Here is a 19,566-nt window from a genome sequence, read left to right as displayed (position 1 = left end):
AAATGCAATCAAAGCCTGCATTTGGTCAGGAAAGGGGAAAACAATCAAAGAAGTCCATTATGAAGTAATTCCATTTTTGAAAACATGAACATGGGAGAGATTGGAGAAAACTAATTAATTAGAGGCTTGAAGCATTAGCTTATTAGAAGCCTAAGATAAAATAAATCACAATACTTGAGAAACCACTTCTTTGGCAACTGCAAAAGAAACTATTTTCAGGAAGATGAAATCTTCAAAAACCAACACCGTCGTTTGAGAGCAGTCACAAAAGACAACGAATTGGGAGATGTTCGAAATTCGATGGAACAAAACCATGAGCAGTGCGCGTTGTAAGGAAGAGCAAAGTCAAGAAAGAGGGAGAAGGCCGACATGTGCCCTCGTGCCCATGTGTGAGATGCTGAGTGGGAAGTGTTCTTTAAACCCATCCAAAGAAAGAAGCCAGCCAGAGACACTGTAGCTATTGCTTAGCTCTAACCTGGGTTTACACTCTCTAACAACCAACCCCTTCTCCTCTGACACTGTCCCCAACTTTCCTACTGGAATTTTGGAAAGCATTAATGTCCTTAGGGGTAATTATTTCCCACCAGCAAAGAAGAGACCAAAGTCACTGTTTCCAATTTTCTCTAGTGATTCCCAAGGTACCAAACTGGCTATTAGCAATGAGGGTTAGTAAGGGGGAAAAATTTTTTTTGGTGGGGAAAAGCCAAGTCCCTCTTATATCCTCCCTGACCACCTCCAAGCTTGTTAGTTACCTTGGTAACCCACATCATTAATGGACCATCTTCCTGGTCACATCCCCTTCTCGGCTTCTATATCCACCTCTGTTCTATTGGGTCAGCATGGCAACCTGCCTCTCTCCTTTCTACATCTCAGCTCTTAGAATAATGCCTGGCCCGTAGAAAGGTTTAACACCCATCCATCCATCCATGTACTCCCTGAACCCTTTATCTTCTCAATTATACAAAACTCCCCCCCTTTCCCAACCCAGATCTCTCCCACAATATTTTCTCTTAGAATTGTCTAACAGACCTGTATGATGCTGGATATTACAATTCTTATTGTGCCTTAACCCTTAATTTTGCTACCCTGATCATGGAAACATCGAACCTGTGGGCCCCTAATAAAAGTGCTCAGCTCTTTTTACAATGGCAAGGAATAAGGAACTGAGTGGTTGCCCATCAGTTGGGGAATGGCTGAATAAGTTATGGTAATGGAATATTATTGTTCTTTTAAGAAATGACTAGCAGAGTGATTTCAGAAAAGCCTGGGAAAACTTACATGAACTGATGCTGAATCAAGTAGAACCAAGAGAACATTGTACATAATAACAAGATTGTGTGATGAGCAACTGGGATAAACTTGGGTCTACTCAATAAAGTGGTGATTCAAGGCAATTCCAACAAATGTGGGATGGAAAATGCCATCACATTGGAGAAAACTATGGAGACTGAATGTGAATCAAAGCACAGTATTTTCACTTTTTTGCTTATTTGTTTGCTTTCTTATTGTTTTTTTTTTTTCCTTTTTAGTCTGATTTTTCTTGTACAGGCCAAATATGGAAATGTTTTTAAAAACTATACAAATTTAACCTATATCAGATTGCTTGCAGTCTTGGGGAGAAGAAGGGTAAGGGAGGAAAGGAGAAAAATTTAGAACACAAAGTTTAACAAAAATGAATGTTGAAAACTATCTTTATATGTATTTGGAAAAATAAGTAAATAGTATGCTAAATCAATGGGTTTATGGGTTGCAGACTGGAATCTGGGTAGGTGATTTCCCACCAGGAGACTTCTATTTCTGCTTCTGTGATGTTATGACTCAAAACAGCTGTTTCTAAGGTCAGACCACCTACTTTAAATGCCTATGACCACTTTTACTTTTAGAATCAAATGTTTCCTTTAAAAGATGTTCAGTGCGTGATAGTTATGAAGTGAATGTCTATTAGGTACTAGTCTGATGGAGTTTAATCTCCAACTAAGTCTGAAGAGGCTGGCAAGAGGCTAACCAAGTGTACAAGGGAAACAAACCATGAATAAGAAGCACCATGAGTATGAATTCTGTGTGATCTAGGACCACTAACCTCATACATAAGTATGGCAATGCTTGGGAGTCAAAAGACCTGCAGTCTGGGCAAGTCATTCAACTTCTCTGGGTCCCAGTTTCCCTTTTTCTAAAATGAGAAGCTCAGACTCAATGTCATCTGAAGTCTTTTTTTTATCTCTGTGTATATTATAAAATAATTGCATTCCAGGGTTGTTGAAAATGTCTAATGAAAAAATGAAATCTGCAAACTCCAACATTTCATATATCAGTTATTAATATGAAAACCAAAAAGGGATTTTTCCTCTTTTTTAAATTTATTTTTTAAAGCTTTTCTGCCACAAACTCTTCCTGGCAAGGATTCACCCTTTCAGACTAAGCAGATTCCTCAGTTCACAATCAAAACTTAGTCCAAGGGATGAGACCTCATCAGCTGTGAAGTTCCCTCCAACAAGCAGGTGCTCCCTGCACTGTGCAGTTGGCCAACTCATCTGCACCATCTCCAACAAGAGGCCTTCGAGGTCCCTTCTTGTAGCATTCCACTGTACACAAATTTGGAGGGGGGGAGATGGAAATTATTTACAAAGGACTCATGCAGCAGACATGATAAGGAGACTTCAACTATCTGAACCTCTACAAATATCCATCCTCGCTTTGACAAAAGCAAAGCACCTAATGAATCATTGATCTATCTTAATCATTGATCTATTTTCATTCTTCAAAAAGTCCTTGAATCAACAATCAATCTGGATTGGATCTAAACCAGTAAAGGAAATGGGTCCACAAAGGAAGAAATGAGGGGAGGCTCATGAGAAAGAGGACATAGACATGCGTTAGAAGCACTTCTTCTGCTGTGGATTTTGGAAAAAATCCCAACAAGTCAAAAAGGGTCTGGAGCTGCTCACTGGGGGGTGAAGATAGGTGCTAGGGCCTACAAGAACCATGGTAGCAGGCTGGAACCCTAGGATGCCCCCCAAAAGAAAAGCTTTTAAAAATGATGACATTGAGATAAAATAGAGGGACCAAGACCAAAGTCCACAGTACAGAAGGACAGATAAAGCAGCTCCCCCTCAGTGTGGTCCCTCCCAAAGAGAATCTAAAGGAGCTGTGAGGAGAGGCTGGGGGGGGATGCAACTGATGAGAACTCTGAAAGAGCCAGAGGGCACAAAAGGGGCTACAGGACAGCAAATAGACATCAGACAAAACAAAGAACAAAGAGTCTCCAAACTATGGACTAACAAGCCTAACCTTATGTCTGGGCAAAATTCTGGGATTTTAAAAATTCTTACTTCACTACAATGCCAGAGGAGCTACAATGATCCATTTTACAAATCACAAACCCACACTGAATGGATTCCTTACAAATAGATGTTAGAGTATCCCGCTGGGTCCTCGCTGCAGCAAGGAGATCCTTGTGCTAATGGAATCACCACTGACCACAGCAGCTCTTAGACCTTTTTCCGCGGCCTCCTCCTCCAATCTCCCTTACCTTCCCCTCTTCCCACTCTCCTAGCAGAGAACCTCTCTTCATGGAATAAAGCCATTTGCTGAGAGCTTCTCCCTCCCCCTCAGCAACAGGGGCCCTTCTTCCCAAGACAAATCCCTCAACTTCTGCAAGTGATCTCATTCCGCTCCATCTTGTCCATCCCCACTCTCTCATTCCTATTAAACCTCTTCTGATCCACTGGCTGCTTCCCTACATTACCCGAACATGATGTTTCTCCACCTCATTGATTCAAGCATCCCTAGCAGCTCTTGTTCCATTTCTCTCCTCCCTTTTGTGGCTGAACTCCTCAGAAGGCCACTTATCACAGATGCCCCTATTTCCTTTCCTCTCTCTCCCTAATTCTAGAAGTCTGGCTTCTGACCTCATCATTCAAAAGAAACTGATCTCCCCAAAATTACTACCTGGATATCTTTTAAATATCTTAAACGTAGCATGTCCAAAACCAAACATCTTCTTGGCTTCCCTATTACAATCAAAGTTAACGCCATTCTCCCAGTCACCTCGGCTAACAAATTGGAGGCCATCCTTGCCTCCGTCCTCATTCTCACACCCTGCCCCCCCCCACAGCTAGTCTATTAACAAGGCTAACCCATTTCACATACACCCCTGCTATTAGGGAAGGGGCTTCCTCATTCTCGTCTGAATCATCTCAACAGCCAGAAGCCTTCCCACACCATTCCATCCAAGTGAAGGACAAAGTGACCTTCCTGTACTTCAGATCTGACCCCGTCACCCTGCTACTTAAACTCGAGTTAAGTCCTCCAAGGATCAAAACCAAAATGCTCTACTTGGCATTCAAAGTGCTTCATAGACTGTCCCCGTCCCAATCTTTCTGATCTCATTCCAGACCACCCCACTCCTAAAAGACCGAGATTGGAACAGCACTAGCTTTTTTGCACAAGACACTGCATTTCAGTCTCTGGGCATTTTTACTAATTGCTTTCCACTCCCAGAATTCTCATCTTCCCCTCTTTTCTTCTCTCTCTTTCCAGCTAAGCCTCTTGGGGTTGCTGGCTCTAGAGTAAGAAAATCAAAATTTTGATTCTTTTCTGCATCACCACCATCATTTTCTGTAACTGCCTAAGTCACACTTCTTTGTCTGAGGTAAGTTCAGAAATTACCTTCCTCTGTTAAACTTAAAAATCCAGTTTCCCTACAAAGCACTTAATTAAAAGAATCCTGTTATCTTTATACCACTAGCTGTACTTCACCAATGAGAGGAAATCTATTATTTATATACCATTAATTATTGTCACAGATGAACTAAATCAATGAGAATTTCCTAGCAACAAGTTGGAAGAAGGAACAGCTGCTAGCCCCACAAACCTGATTTTCATCCAATCATATTGTCTCTCACACCTGACATGTTTCAGGCTTTGTGACTAAACTGGTTTCCCCATCCATGGTGCTGCTTTTTTTTTAAAGATGTTCATTTAGTCTGTAAAAATGAGCCTTCATTCAGGGTTTCTTGGCTTGCTACGGAGAGAAAGACCTCTTTTACTGGTAACTGCTAGACTTACCAATAAACTGAATGGTCTTGGGACTTTGCTCCTTTAGTTACCTTCATGTCAATCAGGATAATTGGCAAGCCAGCCAAAACAAAAAGGAATCAAATTCCTGGGTCAGCCTTGGGGAATTTCCTAGAGTGTCTTTTTCAGCTGAGCCAAAAAGCTTGGACGCTTCTATACTATTGGGAAAATTACAACTTTGTTTCCCTGTCTCTATGTTCTGTTTGTGGTTAATGGGACTGTTTGATAATAACTGGCAAATAGATAGCCAGAAAGAAATAACTAGAAACAGAGTTTGAAAGGATTAATTTAAGATTAATTTGAATGATCAGGCAAGTGTCTCGAGCTATCACCCAGTCCTTACCCAATTTAAGACAGAGTCCCAAATTTAGCCTGAAAAGGGTTTTTAAACTTGTGCACAGCAATTTTTAAGCGTTTTTGCATCTGTCTTACCATATTACCTATTGTAAGAGGAACTTGTTTTTTCTTGGGATTTGACTAGTCGAAGGAGAAAGAGTAAAAACTTTTTTTTCTCTATAAAGTCTCTGTCTCTCTACCTTTCTAAACTCTGACCAAATTAGAAGGCAGAAAAGAGATAAAGAAAAAAAAAAGAGTCTATGTTCCTCAGTCTTCGGGATTTGTGGCATTTAAAGTTAATTCAGACTAAATGTGTACAATTTCTAAGTTGTAGTTTGAACGTCTTTCCAAATGCCAAAATGTTTTAATGAGTTTTGGGGTACCTACTCTGTAGAATTTGTTTTAAAGAAAAACTGAGATTGAAATGTGTGAAAATTGCATAGGAATAATACTTAGATGTTTATCATTCTTTCCCTAGAGAGTGATAGATTTGTTGTTTGGTAGCAAACTCCTAGGAAGCCAGAGACTTTGGTAACTGGGATGTTCCCCTCCTCCTAAGATTAATCAAGAGTACGTTTAAGCTTGAAATCATGAGAAAACATAAGGTCCTGGCACAATTACTGGAACATTGTGAAACTAAACATAAAGTCCTGGGCACAATTACTGGGTATTGTGAACTTTACGTAAGATTGAATCTAAAAATTATTGACATGCTTCAGAGAGTTAGATCATAGAAAACAGAAACCAGGGTGCGTCATAGAACAATGCCTTTCATGATAACATATGGTTTTAAGATATAGAAGCAGTTTGATTTCTCTTAATAAAACAGTTCTGTTTCATTAAGTTCCTTATTTTCCACCTCCACTAGCCCATTTGTGTTGTGCTGGTCATTACACTCTTCTAGTGCTGGAGTAGGAAGGTGAATTCACTGGTTAGAAAAAGAAAAAAAAAAGCAAGGGGAGGGAGAGATTTTGCATGTTACAGTTCAAATTTATCTAATACTTAAGAATTGCCCACTACTTTTTTTTTGGTAAAGATTATTTCATTTTTTCCAATTACATGTGAAGATACTTTTCAACATTTATTAAGATTTTGAGTTTCAAATATTTTTCCCTCCCCAAAGCAGTAAACAATCTGATAAGAGGTTATACCCATGTAATCATGTAAACATATTCCCATTGTAATCATATTGTAAAAGAAGAAACAGAACAAAAGGGAAGAGCCACAAAAAACAAAAAAAAAACAAAAAAACCCCAAAAACCAAAAGTGAAAATAGTTTGATGAAATTTGCATTCAGACCCTATGGTTTTTTCTCTGGATGTGGATTGTGTTTTCTATTAAAGAGTTTTTTTTGAACTGTCTTGGATCACTGCATTGCTGAGAAGAGCTAAGTCAGTCTTAGTACATCATAACACAATATTGCTGTTATTTTGTACACTGTTCTCCCGAGAACTGCTGCCTGTTATTAACCCTTTTTCTGATCACAAAAAGAGAAAAGCTTGTTTAAATCAACAGAGTAACTAAAGAGTAAGTTAAATGTATTTTTGGAAGAATGTTTTCTTGTTATCACTATATTTTCTTCTGTGAATGATAGAAAAGAACTTTTTGTTTAAGAAGCAAGGTCACAAAAAAGAAACTGAATAAAACTTTCTAAGCTCTTAAGAAACACAAAGGCAACAATGCTGCAATTAATCAAGGTTGCCCAAGAAAAAATTTTGTGCCAAATTACAAAGAAATTCAGAGGGATAAAATTTAGTTCTAGAAGTAGTCTGCAATATGACTGGGAAAGAAAGATTCAAGGAACTCAGCAATGTTGGATCAAAATATGAAAGAGAGATGCAGTTTTAAAAGGGTATGTATAGAGAAAGGAAGAAAAATTTTTAAAAAGTAGGGTTTGAAAGTAAAAGAAGTTTGAAGGAATTTTTGATCTGCTGAGAAAGAAATATATGAAAAATCTGAATTCATGACAAATTTCACCTGTCTGAACTCTCCCATATCCATCCAACCACTAGATACCAGGAAACTGCTTTAGTTTAGTGGTAAGAAAGGAGGAGATGGGAAGAAACAAAAGAAATAAATTACCAGTTATATAGATTTGCCTATTTAGGTGCATTTGGTAATAATTAAATTGGCATTTAGCAACAGACAATTCTGTTTCGTTCACGAAGAAAAAGCACAGGAAATTTGGGAACAAAGTTCTTTTTAATATAGTACTCTGGTCAAAGGGGAAGATGGGAACTTTGATTTCCTAAGTTTTGGTAACTTTGTGTCAGGTAAAGATCTCTATAGGTGACTTGGGCCCATTTAAACTCAAGGAAAGGAATTTGAATGAGAATATTTAGCTTGAATCTCAAAGTGGATTTTAGCTTCTAGAAGTAAAGCCAAGGGACTAGGAAAATTACTAAATGGCTCCATAGAAGAACAACAGCCCTTGTTATCAATCCTAAGCAGAGGAGAATCAGTGATTTTTAATGAGCCTTCATTATCAGAATCTTGAGCTTAAGAAGTCTTGCTAATAAGGGAGAATGCCCAATGGTCCCAGAACTCATTAAAAACTCAATAGAGTGGAATCCTTTGGGTCCAGGCTGTGTAGACATTGTTCAAAGTAGAGTCATGGCATTATTTACTTTCCCTTTGATATCACCTCCAATTTATCCTGTAAATATCTATCTATGTCTTGTATGTACACTGCTCTTTGCATGTGGCCTCTCATTAGAATGTGAACTCCCGGAGCTGCAATCCAAAGGGACAGTTCCATTGTGCCCCAGAAACGGATCATCCTGAAAGTTTAAACTGAGAGAAATATGCTCTGAATAGCGGAACTTTTGTCCAAGTAAACCATAGCTTTTAGGATACTGCAAGGGAGTTCCCCATGCTCCCAGACCTTGTCCCTTCCTCACTTCCTCATCCCACTTTTCAGCTCCCTTTCATGAACCTCATTAGAATGTAATCTTCTAGAGAACAGGAACTGTTTCTTTTAGTTTTTATTTGCACACCCAGAATTTAGCTCAGTGCTTGATCTATGATAACATTAAAAAATGCTTGTTGGATGAGGGAAGGGACTGTATTTTTGCCTTCCTTTGTTTGTCCCAGAGTTCAACACAGTGCCTGGCACAAAATAGGCACTTGATAAATATTTACTGATCATATAAATCCTTATTATTCCCAAAGACTATTTAGAGCAAGAGTTCTTAACATGGAGTCTATTAATATGTTTTTAAACATTCTGATAATCAGACTGCTTGCCGACTTGGACAAAGGGGAGGTTAAGGGAGGGAGTAAGTCTTACAAAAATGAATTTTGAAAATTATTTATGTATTTGGAAAAATAAAATACTATTGAGAAAATATTTCTGTTATTGGAAACCATTATGTTTAAAGGAAACCAATATTCATTTTTTATTTTGTCCATTTAAAAACATTTTTAAAACTTTTTGTTCTAAACGTTTATAGCAGTTCTCTTTGTGGTGGCAAAGAACTAGAAATTGTAGGAATGTCAGTCAGTTATGGAATAGCTAAACAAGTGGTGGTACATGATTGTGATGAAAGACTACTATGCTATAAGAAATCAACTTAATTATCTTAGAAAAACATAGACTTGCACAAAATAACGACATGAAATGAGCAGAATCAAAATAACATTGTATCTGTAATAGCAACATTGTTTTTAAAAAACTGAGCAAATAAGTCATTCTATCATAAATACTCAAATTAACTACAAAAGCCACATGAAGGAAGATGAAACCAGAGAAAGAACTAATAAACAGTAGTATGTATAGAGTGATTTTACATATATATGTATATATGCACACACACACATATATACACATATTTGTATGGTAGCCATTTTTAGAGTAGGTGAGGGGAAATGTACATGATAATTTTACTATATAAATATAAAATGTAAATAAAATAATAAATTGTACATAATAAATGTGCAGTTCCATGTGCAATCATTGTTTTTGTTATTATAGTATGTTATGGAAATGCTTGTTTTATTCCACAATTAAAAATAACATTCTAGAAGAGTGCAAGAAGAAATAGACAACAAAACTATACTAATGTCTCAATTTCCCTCTATCAGAACTAGATAAATCTAACCACAAAATAAACAAGAAATAACTTAAGGAGGTGAACAAAATTTTAGGAAAGTTAGGTTATGATATAGACCTTTGGAGAAATCTGAATGGGAATAGAAAAGCACATACTTTTTGTCAGTGGTACATGGCACATATACAACAACCAACCATTTAAGGCCTAAAAACTTCACAATCAAATGCAGAAAGGAAGAAATAGTAAATGCATCATTTTCAGATCATGATGTAATAAAAATTATGTGTAATAAAGGGCCATGGAAAAATAGACAAAAAATTAATTGGAAACTAAATAATTTAATCCTAAATAAGGAGTGGATCAAACAACAAATCATAGAAACAATCCATGATTTCCATTCAAGAGAATGACAATAATGAGACAACATACCAAAGCAATTTCAGGGGAAACGTTCTATCTCTAGATGCTTACATGAATAAAATAGAGATAGAGAAGATCAATGAACTGGGCACGCAACTAAAAAAGCTGGAACAAATTAAAGCCCCCCAGTTAAAAAGCAAATTAGAAAGTCTGAAAATCAAAGGAGAGATTTATAAAATTGAAAGAAAATGAACTAATAAAACTAGAAGTTGGTTTTATGAAAATAGGCTTGTGGAGAAGGAGGTCCAAAACCCTAAAAATAGGAGTTAAGAACTCCTATTTTAATTGGCAAAAAATGCATTTATGCAATGCCTACAAAATATGCTAGGCAGAAGCTCCCAGTCTAATGGGGAAGGCAACAGGCAAACAATTTTGCATAAACTCTAAGGCACGGGGCACAGGGTAAGAAGAGTTTGCAATCCCATTTTGAGCCTGACCCCAAGCATGTACGCAGGTGCAGATAGCTGCACATTGGTAAGACCTCCAGAACCCAATATCCCAAGGTTGTGGCAAGGCTCAAGAGAGATAAGCGAGGCAAAGGACCGAGCAAACATTCGTACTACACAAGATGCCAGGGCTCAGGATAAACTCTGCTCTTCGATGTCTCAGCTCATTTTCAGGATGGCCCCTCCCCTCCTTAGAGAATACCAAGTGCAGATAGCCATCAGTCTCTGGGATGATCTGCAGTATGTTTATAAGGGCAGGAGAAGAAGAGAGGCTGAACATCATATCAGAACCAACGTAACTGTGTATGAAGGAAAAAAGTGAGGGCAAACGGGGCAAGGCTCAGTCATCCAAGCAAGTGTTGAACGATCCTCCTCCTGAAAAGTGGGCTCCCTAATGCGGGGGCAGATCCAGTTTCTATCTGCTTGGTTACAAGGTGGGGAGTCAGTACTGGGAAGCTATGATACATGGAAAAAGTCTCAATTTCAGGTACTAATCAAGGGGCAAGAGAAAGGCCAGAAACAGAAATTTTAATTTTCTTAGTAAAAGAAATTCTTTCCCGGCTGCCATCTGATGGGCTGCACTTTAATGAAACCCCTGTTTTGTCCAGAAAAATCCCCAAATCAGTGTGAACCCTCCTCACTTTTGGCCATCCCACATCAGCAGCCCCTGGATGAACCTGGGCTCTTCAGCTGGGCAGTCCAAAGCTCTGCCTTTGGGGAAACCAGAAGAGCCAGACCATACTGGCCCTCTATTCTCTGGACATCCGGTTATTACTGATCCCTCATAAAGAAAAGCTTCAGAGTTAGAGTTGGTCTAAGTCTTTCATTTGAGAAAAATATGGCCTAACAAGGTGAAGCTGGTGTGTCGGATTACAGACTTAGGACTAAAAAGAGCCATAGCTGCCAGTCAGTGACATGCCCAGTGCAACAGGATCTAAAGCCGGACTGGATCTCAGTCTCCCTGAGGCCCAGCCCAGCCCTCGGCCCACAGGGCAAGCTCAGGCTAAGACCCCACAAATAATAAGGAGCCAGACTCTGGGTCAGACCCTCAGGCTCCAAACCTAGTCAGGCCCAGGCTTCTGGGCTCCTGCGCAGCCCTCCAGGACAGACACCTGTGGCTTCCAAAGATCAGAGGCATGGCCAGGCCACCTAGGCTGTCTCCCGCCCAGCTGGTTCTCAAGTAACAAGGGCTGAATAAACAGCACAAAGGGCTCTGCTCTTCTTTTCCACCTCAGTGAGGAGGAAAGCTTCTTCTAGGGGCTTCCCCTCCCCACCACAAACGAGAGGGAGCCCCAGGCTGTGCTGCAAAGGGCAACTAGAGCCGGACAGGACAACTGGGACAGGGCCAAGGCCGCCATCAGAGACCAGAATACAAGCCTTCCTCTCTCAGGCTCACCCTTTACCATCTTGGGCAAGTCCCATCATTTCCCTGGGCCTCAGTTCCCTCATCTGTAAAAAGAAGGGCTCAGAGTTCCCTCCTAGCTCTAGAGAGGACCCTGTTAAAAGGAAGGACAGCAGGAGGCAGGGTGGTCCCCTGAAACTACTACTTGTTTATAAGGAAGCAGCCAGACCAGTAGCCACCACAGGAGAAACCCAAAACAACTGCTCATGTTCTTAATCCCTCAGGTAACATAGAAGTAATTAAGCTCCAGAGCAAAAAGTGTTTTCTCCCAGAGGCCCAGACCATAGATGGCCCCAGGGGTTTCATGACCAAGCTCCCGCTTAAAAAACCTTGGTCAGGGCCCAGCGGAGCAAGGGGAGCTACTGGACATGGAGGCCACAGAGACCCTGGAGAGACTGGAGAGTCGGGAGGCAAAACTTTCTGGCAAAGGCGAGAACTGTCCTTTATTCCAGTAAACAATTTCAAAATAAACAAACCAAAGCAGGTCTGAGTACTAACATCCTGTTTGTTTGAATAAAAGACCAGGTTGCTAATACTATCCTGCCCCCCTCACTCCCCAAACAGAAATGCTAAAAGGACTCCTTCCACCTCCCACTATAGGGCACATTTTCCTGGTGGGAAGAATGTGGGCCTCTGTGTGTGGAAGCACACAAATCTCCTTTTAGAGGTCCCCAGTAAGCCCACATTTGATTTTTTAACAAAATTAAAGTCTTTTGTTTTTACATTGTACCACACCTCCTCCACTTTTCTCATCTTGTTAGATTTTAAAACCCTATTTGCTGCCTAGAGATCTATTGGTCCAAAGTACTGATTCTTCCCTTAATGTGTACAGATCTGTGCTGGTGGAGAGAGCTTCCTCACCTGGGAGTTCCCAAACCACTAGAATCCCACAGTCCAATCCCATTCCCTAATTTTGTTTCTGGAATGGCGTCCTAGGTTTTGAATGACCTTTATATAAATCCTTTTCCAGCATTACTTAAAAGCTCCCCATGTGGTTTATCTCAGAACCACAAACCCTTCTGAAATTTACTCTGATTATATAGTACAGGCAAAAGGTGTTTTCCAGCTGAATTTTTTTTTTTTTTAAATCAAAGGCTTTTTTAGTTGCTATTTCAATGCCATCTTAATCAGTTTATAATTACAGCTTTCACTTAACATGGCTTAAAGATTTCTTGAATATTGATTCAAAAATCAAGTTCTATAGTGCCTCAGCACCCTTCTACCAAACAAACATTCTATACCTCTCTGAGAAGAGTCTGTTAGAGGCTACAGTGGATAAGAGGATCACAGGAAGAACCCTTGGGAAAGGTCTCAGAGACCACAAATGAGGAAACTGAGGTCCCAGCACCTGAAGTGGCTCAGCCAAGGTAACAGAGGTGGTAATTATCATAATAGGATATAGGAGCTGCCGCCACCTTATTCCCCAGCTGTCTCTCCTTAGTCTGGAAACAAATTCAAATGAGGAATTTCTGAAAAAGTGTCCAAAAGGAAAAATAAAAAAGTACATTACCTTGTCTGCATAGATTGGAATGTCATGAAATGGTGAGATATATTCTCCGTTTGCATTTTCTGTAAAATAAGAGAAACTGGTCAGCAATGCTATTAATTAGTATCCTGAATCTGCACATATAGATTAGGATATTTTATTTATACATGCAGAAAAGCTGTTTTGTGAATTATCTTAAGACTAGTAGACAGAATGAGAAGAGGCCTGAAGGCTGAGGAGCTGGGTTAGCACTGTCCCACCCCCATACCCTTCTCTACTCCTTGGGTAATGGAGTTAAGGCATTTCATCACTTTATGGAATAAAAAAAAAAAAAAAAAAAAAAAAAAAAAAAAAGGAGGGAGGAAGCCCTAAGAAGTTCAATTTTAAATCTTTATTTTCCATATGGTTTAACATGTATTGGAATACCTATCATCTAGGGGAGGAGGGGAAAATTTACAAGGGTCAGTGTTGAAAAATTACCCATGTTTTGTAAATAAAAGGCTATACATAAAAAAAATTTTTTAAATCTTTGTTTTCTTTTTTAAATTAATTAATTTAATTAATTTTTACAATAAATTTATGCATAGGTAATTTTTCAGCATTGACAATTGCAAAACCTTTTGTACCAGCTTTTCCTCTCCTTCCCCCAGATGGCAGGTTGACCAATATATGTTAAAGTATTAAGTTAAATACAACATATGTATACATGTCCATACAGTTATTTTGCTGCACAAAAAGAATCAGACTTGAAACAGTGTACAATTAGCCTGTGAAGGAAATCCAAAATGCAGGTGGACAAAAATAGAGGGACTGGGAATTCTATGTAGTGGTTCATAGTCAACACCGGGAGTTCTTTCGAAGGGTGTAGCTGGTTCAGTTCATTACTGCTTAATTGGAGCTGAAAATCTTTGTTTTCAAAGTTACTTTCAGTTTCAAATCTATGGCCTTAGTTCTTTTGTTTCTGGTAATGAATTTTACACCTGCGAAGGTCTGGTCTAGCTCCTTTTGTCAGGATAAGTAAAAGTCCTTGCCCCACGTTGGGCGCCAAATGTAGCGAGCTGTCGTCTCTAGAAGCTGCCGGATTGCTCTCTGGGAAGAGATCTGCTGTGTCTACTCAAATCTTTAAGACAGATTCTTCTTCCTGTAGTGAACCGTTGTCTCCAGGCAGTTGCTGTTAACTCTTGTCCTTAGAAGTGACTTCCCTTCCTGCAGAGAGCCCCATCAGGCCTGATGTAATGCAGAGAGTCTTCTTCTTTCTCTGAGAGTCCTCTCTTTTATTCTCCCAGAGAATGGGCGTGGGATAATGCAAGGGCTTCTGGGAAGAACCACCCCAGCCAATGAGCTTGCCCCCTCTATCAAGTCAACCTGAGTTCTCACCTTGTAATTGTCCAGAAAACCTGAATTCTCACCTTGTCACTGTCCAGACAACCTCAGTTCTCACTTAGTAATCCTAACATACACCTATCTGCAACTTGTCAAAAGAAACAAAATTCTAGGATTTTACAGCTGGAAGAAACATCTGTCACATTGGAAAGCCAAGGACTTCTCTGTTCAAGATCCAGTCTCTCCCAGTTAGAAGAGGTGCCGGATTTGGGGACTTTTTCCATGCCCTATAGGGCATGAAACCACGGATCCTCGAAGTAAACATGTAAAAGAGGGGCCAGGGTGATGGAGCATCCCTAAAACTCCAGTTATAGAGCAAAGCTGGTTGGCAGATCGCTGCAGTTTCAGAGTATTGAACCGAAGGAAACCAAGTCAAATGGATGTCTGCTCCAAGGCCAGAACCAATGAAGGAAGGAGGGAACTGACTCTCCCAGCCTGGACAAGAAAGGGAGACTTGGACCTTAAGGGAAAAAAAATGGGGAGGAGAGCTGAGACAAAGTGAGGAAAGATCAAACAGGTCAAGCTCTGAGAGGGAGGATCTGTCATTATGTAGAAATAGAAATTTTACACATCGTTTTCTTTTCATTCCACTGAGACTCAACAGTTTGGCTAGGAATTAAGATTTCTGCTTTTTCTAACTTCTGCTAATTTCTAGACAAGAAGAGCCAGTTTGTATTTAATCTGAAAGAATACAGCTGCCCCTTCTTCCGGCTTCTTTTCAATTAGGCTATTAACAGAAGATAAGAATCAACTTCTTACAAATACTAACACTTCTAAAAGCAACCACGGTCCTGGCACAGTCTGTCTCAGCATCTCGTCCATAAAAAGACCGTCTAGGTCCTGTCCAGCTCTAAATTCCTAAAACTCAAGAAGCCAAGAAATCAGACGGAGGAAAGCTGATTGGGCTGAGAGATCTGTTCCGCCTCAAGTCTACAAGGGTCTGTCCATCCAGATCGTTGGTCTGAGCCGGTCTACCTCACTTTCACCCATTACACATCATGGAGTCCACATGCTGTTTAGGAAAACACATCTACAATAGATTTCTTATATGCTGAAGCATGTATGACAAGGTAGCTGCAGTTCTTTGGGGAGGTGGGGGGCTATGGGTGTGGAAACTGTATAGGTCAAACTTTTTCAACTCATTGATGAGCTTTGCTGAACTGGTTTTCTTCATAAGGGACAGTGCTCAGCAAGACTGGGAAATGTGGATCATGTGTAAACACCCCTCCAATTTTTTTTCCATTGCTTTTAATGATAATTAGCTTTTATGTGGTGCTCTAAGATTTGCAAAGTGCTCAGTTTCCTGATAACTGGAAGTATTATCCCCATTTTGCAGACTGAAAAATGAGGCTAAGTGTCTCATAAAATCGGAGGCTGGTTTTCAACTTGGGTCTTCCAGACGCCAAGCCTCGCCTGGAGCCACCAGCTGCTTCTGGCTGTTTTATTGGGCGGAAGTAGAACACGCCCACACCTCACGGCCCCTTCCTTCCCTAGTGACCCAAGCTAAGGGTCAGAACCAGTGATTGCCTGGGGTGTGGCCAGGGAACTCCCTCCTGCACTTGGACTTGGCTGGGAGCTGAGATAAAGGGCTCCCCCCTTCTGCCTCCGGGCACCCTCTAGCCCCCACAGCAGGTGCCTTCGGGGTAGGAAGGCCTTTATCTCCCCCCAAACCCAGCCACAGAAATGGCTTTCATCAGGACCCCGCACATCCCCCACCTCTCGGTGCAGCCCCTCCCCTCTCCTTTGCCCCCATATCCTCCAGGGCCGGGGAGGGTTATCCAGCTCGATTTCCTTATCGTTATTACACCACAATAAAATCTAACAAGAGTCACTTGCACTGCCCGGGGCTGCCCGGCCAGGGTCAGCAGTTAGAGGCCCAGGCTGGGCCTCCCTCCCTCCACGGCTGGCAGGGCAGAACTCTTGACTCTAGGACGGAGGCTGAGGAGCCCCCGGCGCTTCCCCTCGGGAGAGGGCGTCATAAGCCCCGGGGCCCACCCTCGGCCAGCTAGTGCCCGTCCCTCCCTCACTCTGCTCCCCTTCCCCTCCCCCCCCAGGTGAGGCAGCCCAGCCCCAGCATTCCTTCCTTCCTTCCGGGTAGTGGGTAGAGGCCGGCCTGAAGCTGCCAGGCCTGGGTCCCTGTGGCATTAAGGACTCAGGTGCCACTTCTCCCCTCCCCCCCAGCTCCCTGGCGGGCAGAGGCTGACCTGGGAGTCGGAGCAGCAGGAGCCCTGGCACCGGGCAGCGCCGGCCCTCCCAGTCCCACAATCACAGAACCGGGTCCAGAGTCCGGGCCTCTTGTTACTGATACACAGCTGAGGGGGTGGGTGGCTGGAACTGCCCCCCCTCCGGTTTTCAGTGCCGGATCTCCCCTAACCACGCCCCAGTCCATCTGGGTTTCTAAGCCTCCTGCACCCCCAGGTTTAAAGGGGGGGTTGGGGGGCCTTCTCCTGGGCACCAGATCGTCACCTCTGGCCTCTTCCCTGACTGTTAGGTGTTTAAGGAAGGGGCCGGGACCCCCAAAGCTGAAGACGCCCCCTCGGCCCGCCCTTGTCTGGTGCATCAGACAATCTCCTTAAAGGGATTACCCTGCCAGTAAGCCCCTTTCTAGAAGCCTGGCGGGCAGAGGCGGCCGGCTTGGGGGGAAGGACAGAGCCGGCCCTCCCCCAAAGGCCCAGCCGTGCCCCGAGCCTGGCTCCCCGCCCCCTCCCCTCACTGCCCGGCGACACAGCACCCGGCCTGGCCGGAGCCCCAGGAGGCCTTTGGTCAAGCACTGACTGTTCCTAAGGCTGCTGCCCTCCCTCCCCACCCCCCGCCGCTGCCCTCGAACTTGGGTGGCTGCACAGGAGCCGGACCCTCGGCCCCGGTGACAAGCCATGCCCGGGGCCGTGACTCCCAGGGGCGCCTCTGGAGACTTAGACCGGGGCCGGGCGGGGTGAAGGCCGGTGCACGTGTTTGACAGATGAGGAAGCCGAGGGAGAACGGACCTCGGAGGCCCCGACAGCCCAAGGGGTGGAGGGTGCAGGACAAGTAGGAGGGCGTCACGTCAGCTACGGGAGTCAGAGCAGCTGGGGGAAGGGATGCAGGGTAGCTATAGGGGCGTCGGGGCAGTTATGGGGGAGGGGATGCAGGGTAGTTACAGGGACGTCGGGGCGGTTGTGGGGGAGGGGATGCAGGGCAGTTCTAGGGGCGTCGGGGCGGTTGTGGGGGAGGGGATGCAGGACAGTTCTGGGGGCGTCGGGGCAGTTGTGGGGGAGGGGATGCAGGGCAGTTCTAGGGGCGTCGGGGCAGTTGTGGAGGAGGGGATGCAGGATCACTAAAGGGATGTTAGGGCAGCTCCAGGGGTGGGGCATCGGAGCAGCGCCAGGTCCGGGAAGGGGAAGGAAGGGCAGGTGAGGCGGAAGGCTGAGCCGATTCCCGGGCCAGGGAGCCTCTCCCCGGGAGCTCCGCCGGCCACGTGGCCCCGGAAGGGATGAATGAATGGACGGGGGGGAGGGGCGTCCGGGGGCACGCGGGCCGGGCCGGGAGCGCGCCCCCGCGGGCACTCACTGAGGAAGAGCCGGTACTCGAGGCTGTAGGGCGCCGCGCGCTCCTCGATGCTGTAGCCGCTCATGGCGCCACTCGCTCAGGGACCACCACCACCACCCGACGCCCCGCAGCTGCCTCCGCGCGCTCGCTACGACCCGGCAAGGGCGACTCTGCCGGCAGCGCGTGCGCACTGGGGAGAGAGAGGCTAAAGCACTGGAGGCCGCGACTCAGCCGGCCTCTTTTAAACCCCTCGCGCCGTCCCCGCTGGTGCGCAGGCGCGCGCTCCACCCCGCCTCGCCCCTCCCCGCCCTTTCCTCCCGAGTCCCACGGTCTCCGAGGGAGCAGGCCGAGTCCTGGGCGCCGCCCCCAAGCTCCTCGGCCGGATTCTCTGTAAGAGTCCGGCGCCGGGCCCGCTCCTCCTACCGTATTCTCTGTGGAAGCCGTCCTTCCTTGATGTCCCCCAGACCTCTCCAGGTCTCCGCTGTCACATTTAAACGCTAATTTTAAAACATTGGCCGGAGAGCTTTAAGGGCTTGTCACGGCGCCACGCTTTGGGGGACGCGCTGCGCAGGGCGCGGGACACCCGGGGCCGCCCCAGTGTGCCCCCAGATGGCCGGGAGGACGGAGGGGGCACGGCCCATCCCGAGCGCGGCAGCGCAGCGTCTCCCGGGAACCCGCCGGCATTGAGCGCGGCAGGGGGCGGGAGACCCGGTTCACGCTGCGGGGGGCCAGAGCCGGCCTCTTCCCCGGGTCTGCCTCAGTTTCCCCATCCGTAAAGTGGGGGGATCACGTCCAGGTGACGTAGTGAGTACGTAGGACCCCTCCCGCACAAGGGACGGAGGGGCCGGCACGTGTCCCTGCGGCCCCGGCTGCCTCAGCCCCTTCAGTTCCGTCCAGACTGGCCTGGGAAAGCTGCGGGGGCCCCTCCGGGCCGGCTCTCGCTTCCTGCGCGCGGAGCGGCGGGGCACGGAGGGCTCGGCTTTCCCGCCCAAAGCGCGAGTTCTGGGAAAAGCTCGGTTTCGGTTCCCACTTTTGCACGGCCGGAGTGACGTCACGGTCCCTGCCACTTTCTCTTTCTCCGCTGCGGGCTCCAAGGGAGGAAAGGCGAGCCGGCGGCCCCGGGACTGACGGACAGCTCCCGCGGGGCCCGGAGCCCCCTCTGGGGGCTCCCCTTTCTGAAGAAAGTCGCCCCGAAGAGTGGGTGTGTTCGGATTGTGCGGGGCCGGGCCGCCCACCTGCCCTTGTAGGCGATCGATCCCCTCCCCCCCCCTCCCGCCGGTCAGCGGGATCCGCTGTGAGCACTCCCCTGGGGCCCATGAGATGCTGCCCGTGACAGAGCCGAGAGACCCACGGATCCCAGGCCCTGGCGACCGGGCCCCAGTGTCCTTAGCGGTAAAATAAATGTCAGGGCTGCATTGGGAGATCTCTGAGACCCCTGTG

At 44.8% G+C, this 19,566-nt stretch overlaps 1 protein-coding gene across 1 annotated transcript in view; it reads right to left on the bottom strand.

The window, feature by feature from the left end:
• The window catches only part of PPA1 (inorganic pyrophosphatase 1), a 33,941-nt gene extending 14,746 nt beyond the window's left edge, over window positions 1-19,195 (bottom strand). Inside the window, exons 1-2 of the mRNA XM_074296536.1 lie at window positions 18,148-19,195; window positions 13,243-13,301 (exon numbers count right to left, since the gene is read on the bottom strand). Coding sequence (XP_074152637.1) covers window positions 13,243-13,301; window positions 18,148-18,211 — 123 coding nt within the window. The 5' untranslated portion in view covers window positions 18,212-19,195. The remainder of the gene's footprint in view (window positions 1-13,242; window positions 13,302-18,147) is intronic.
• Between the last annotated feature and the right edge of the window lie 371 nt (window positions 19,196-19,566).

The sequence above is a fragment of the Sminthopsis crassicaudata genome, chromosome 2 (assembly GCF_048593235.1).
Source record: "Sminthopsis crassicaudata isolate SCR6 chromosome 2, ASM4859323v1, whole genome shotgun sequence".
Taxonomy (NCBI): domain Eukaryota; kingdom Metazoa; phylum Chordata; class Mammalia; order Dasyuromorphia; family Dasyuridae; genus Sminthopsis; species Sminthopsis crassicaudata.
Note: the sequence above shows the minus strand (reverse complement) of the source record. Positions and strands in the feature narration are given on the sequence as shown.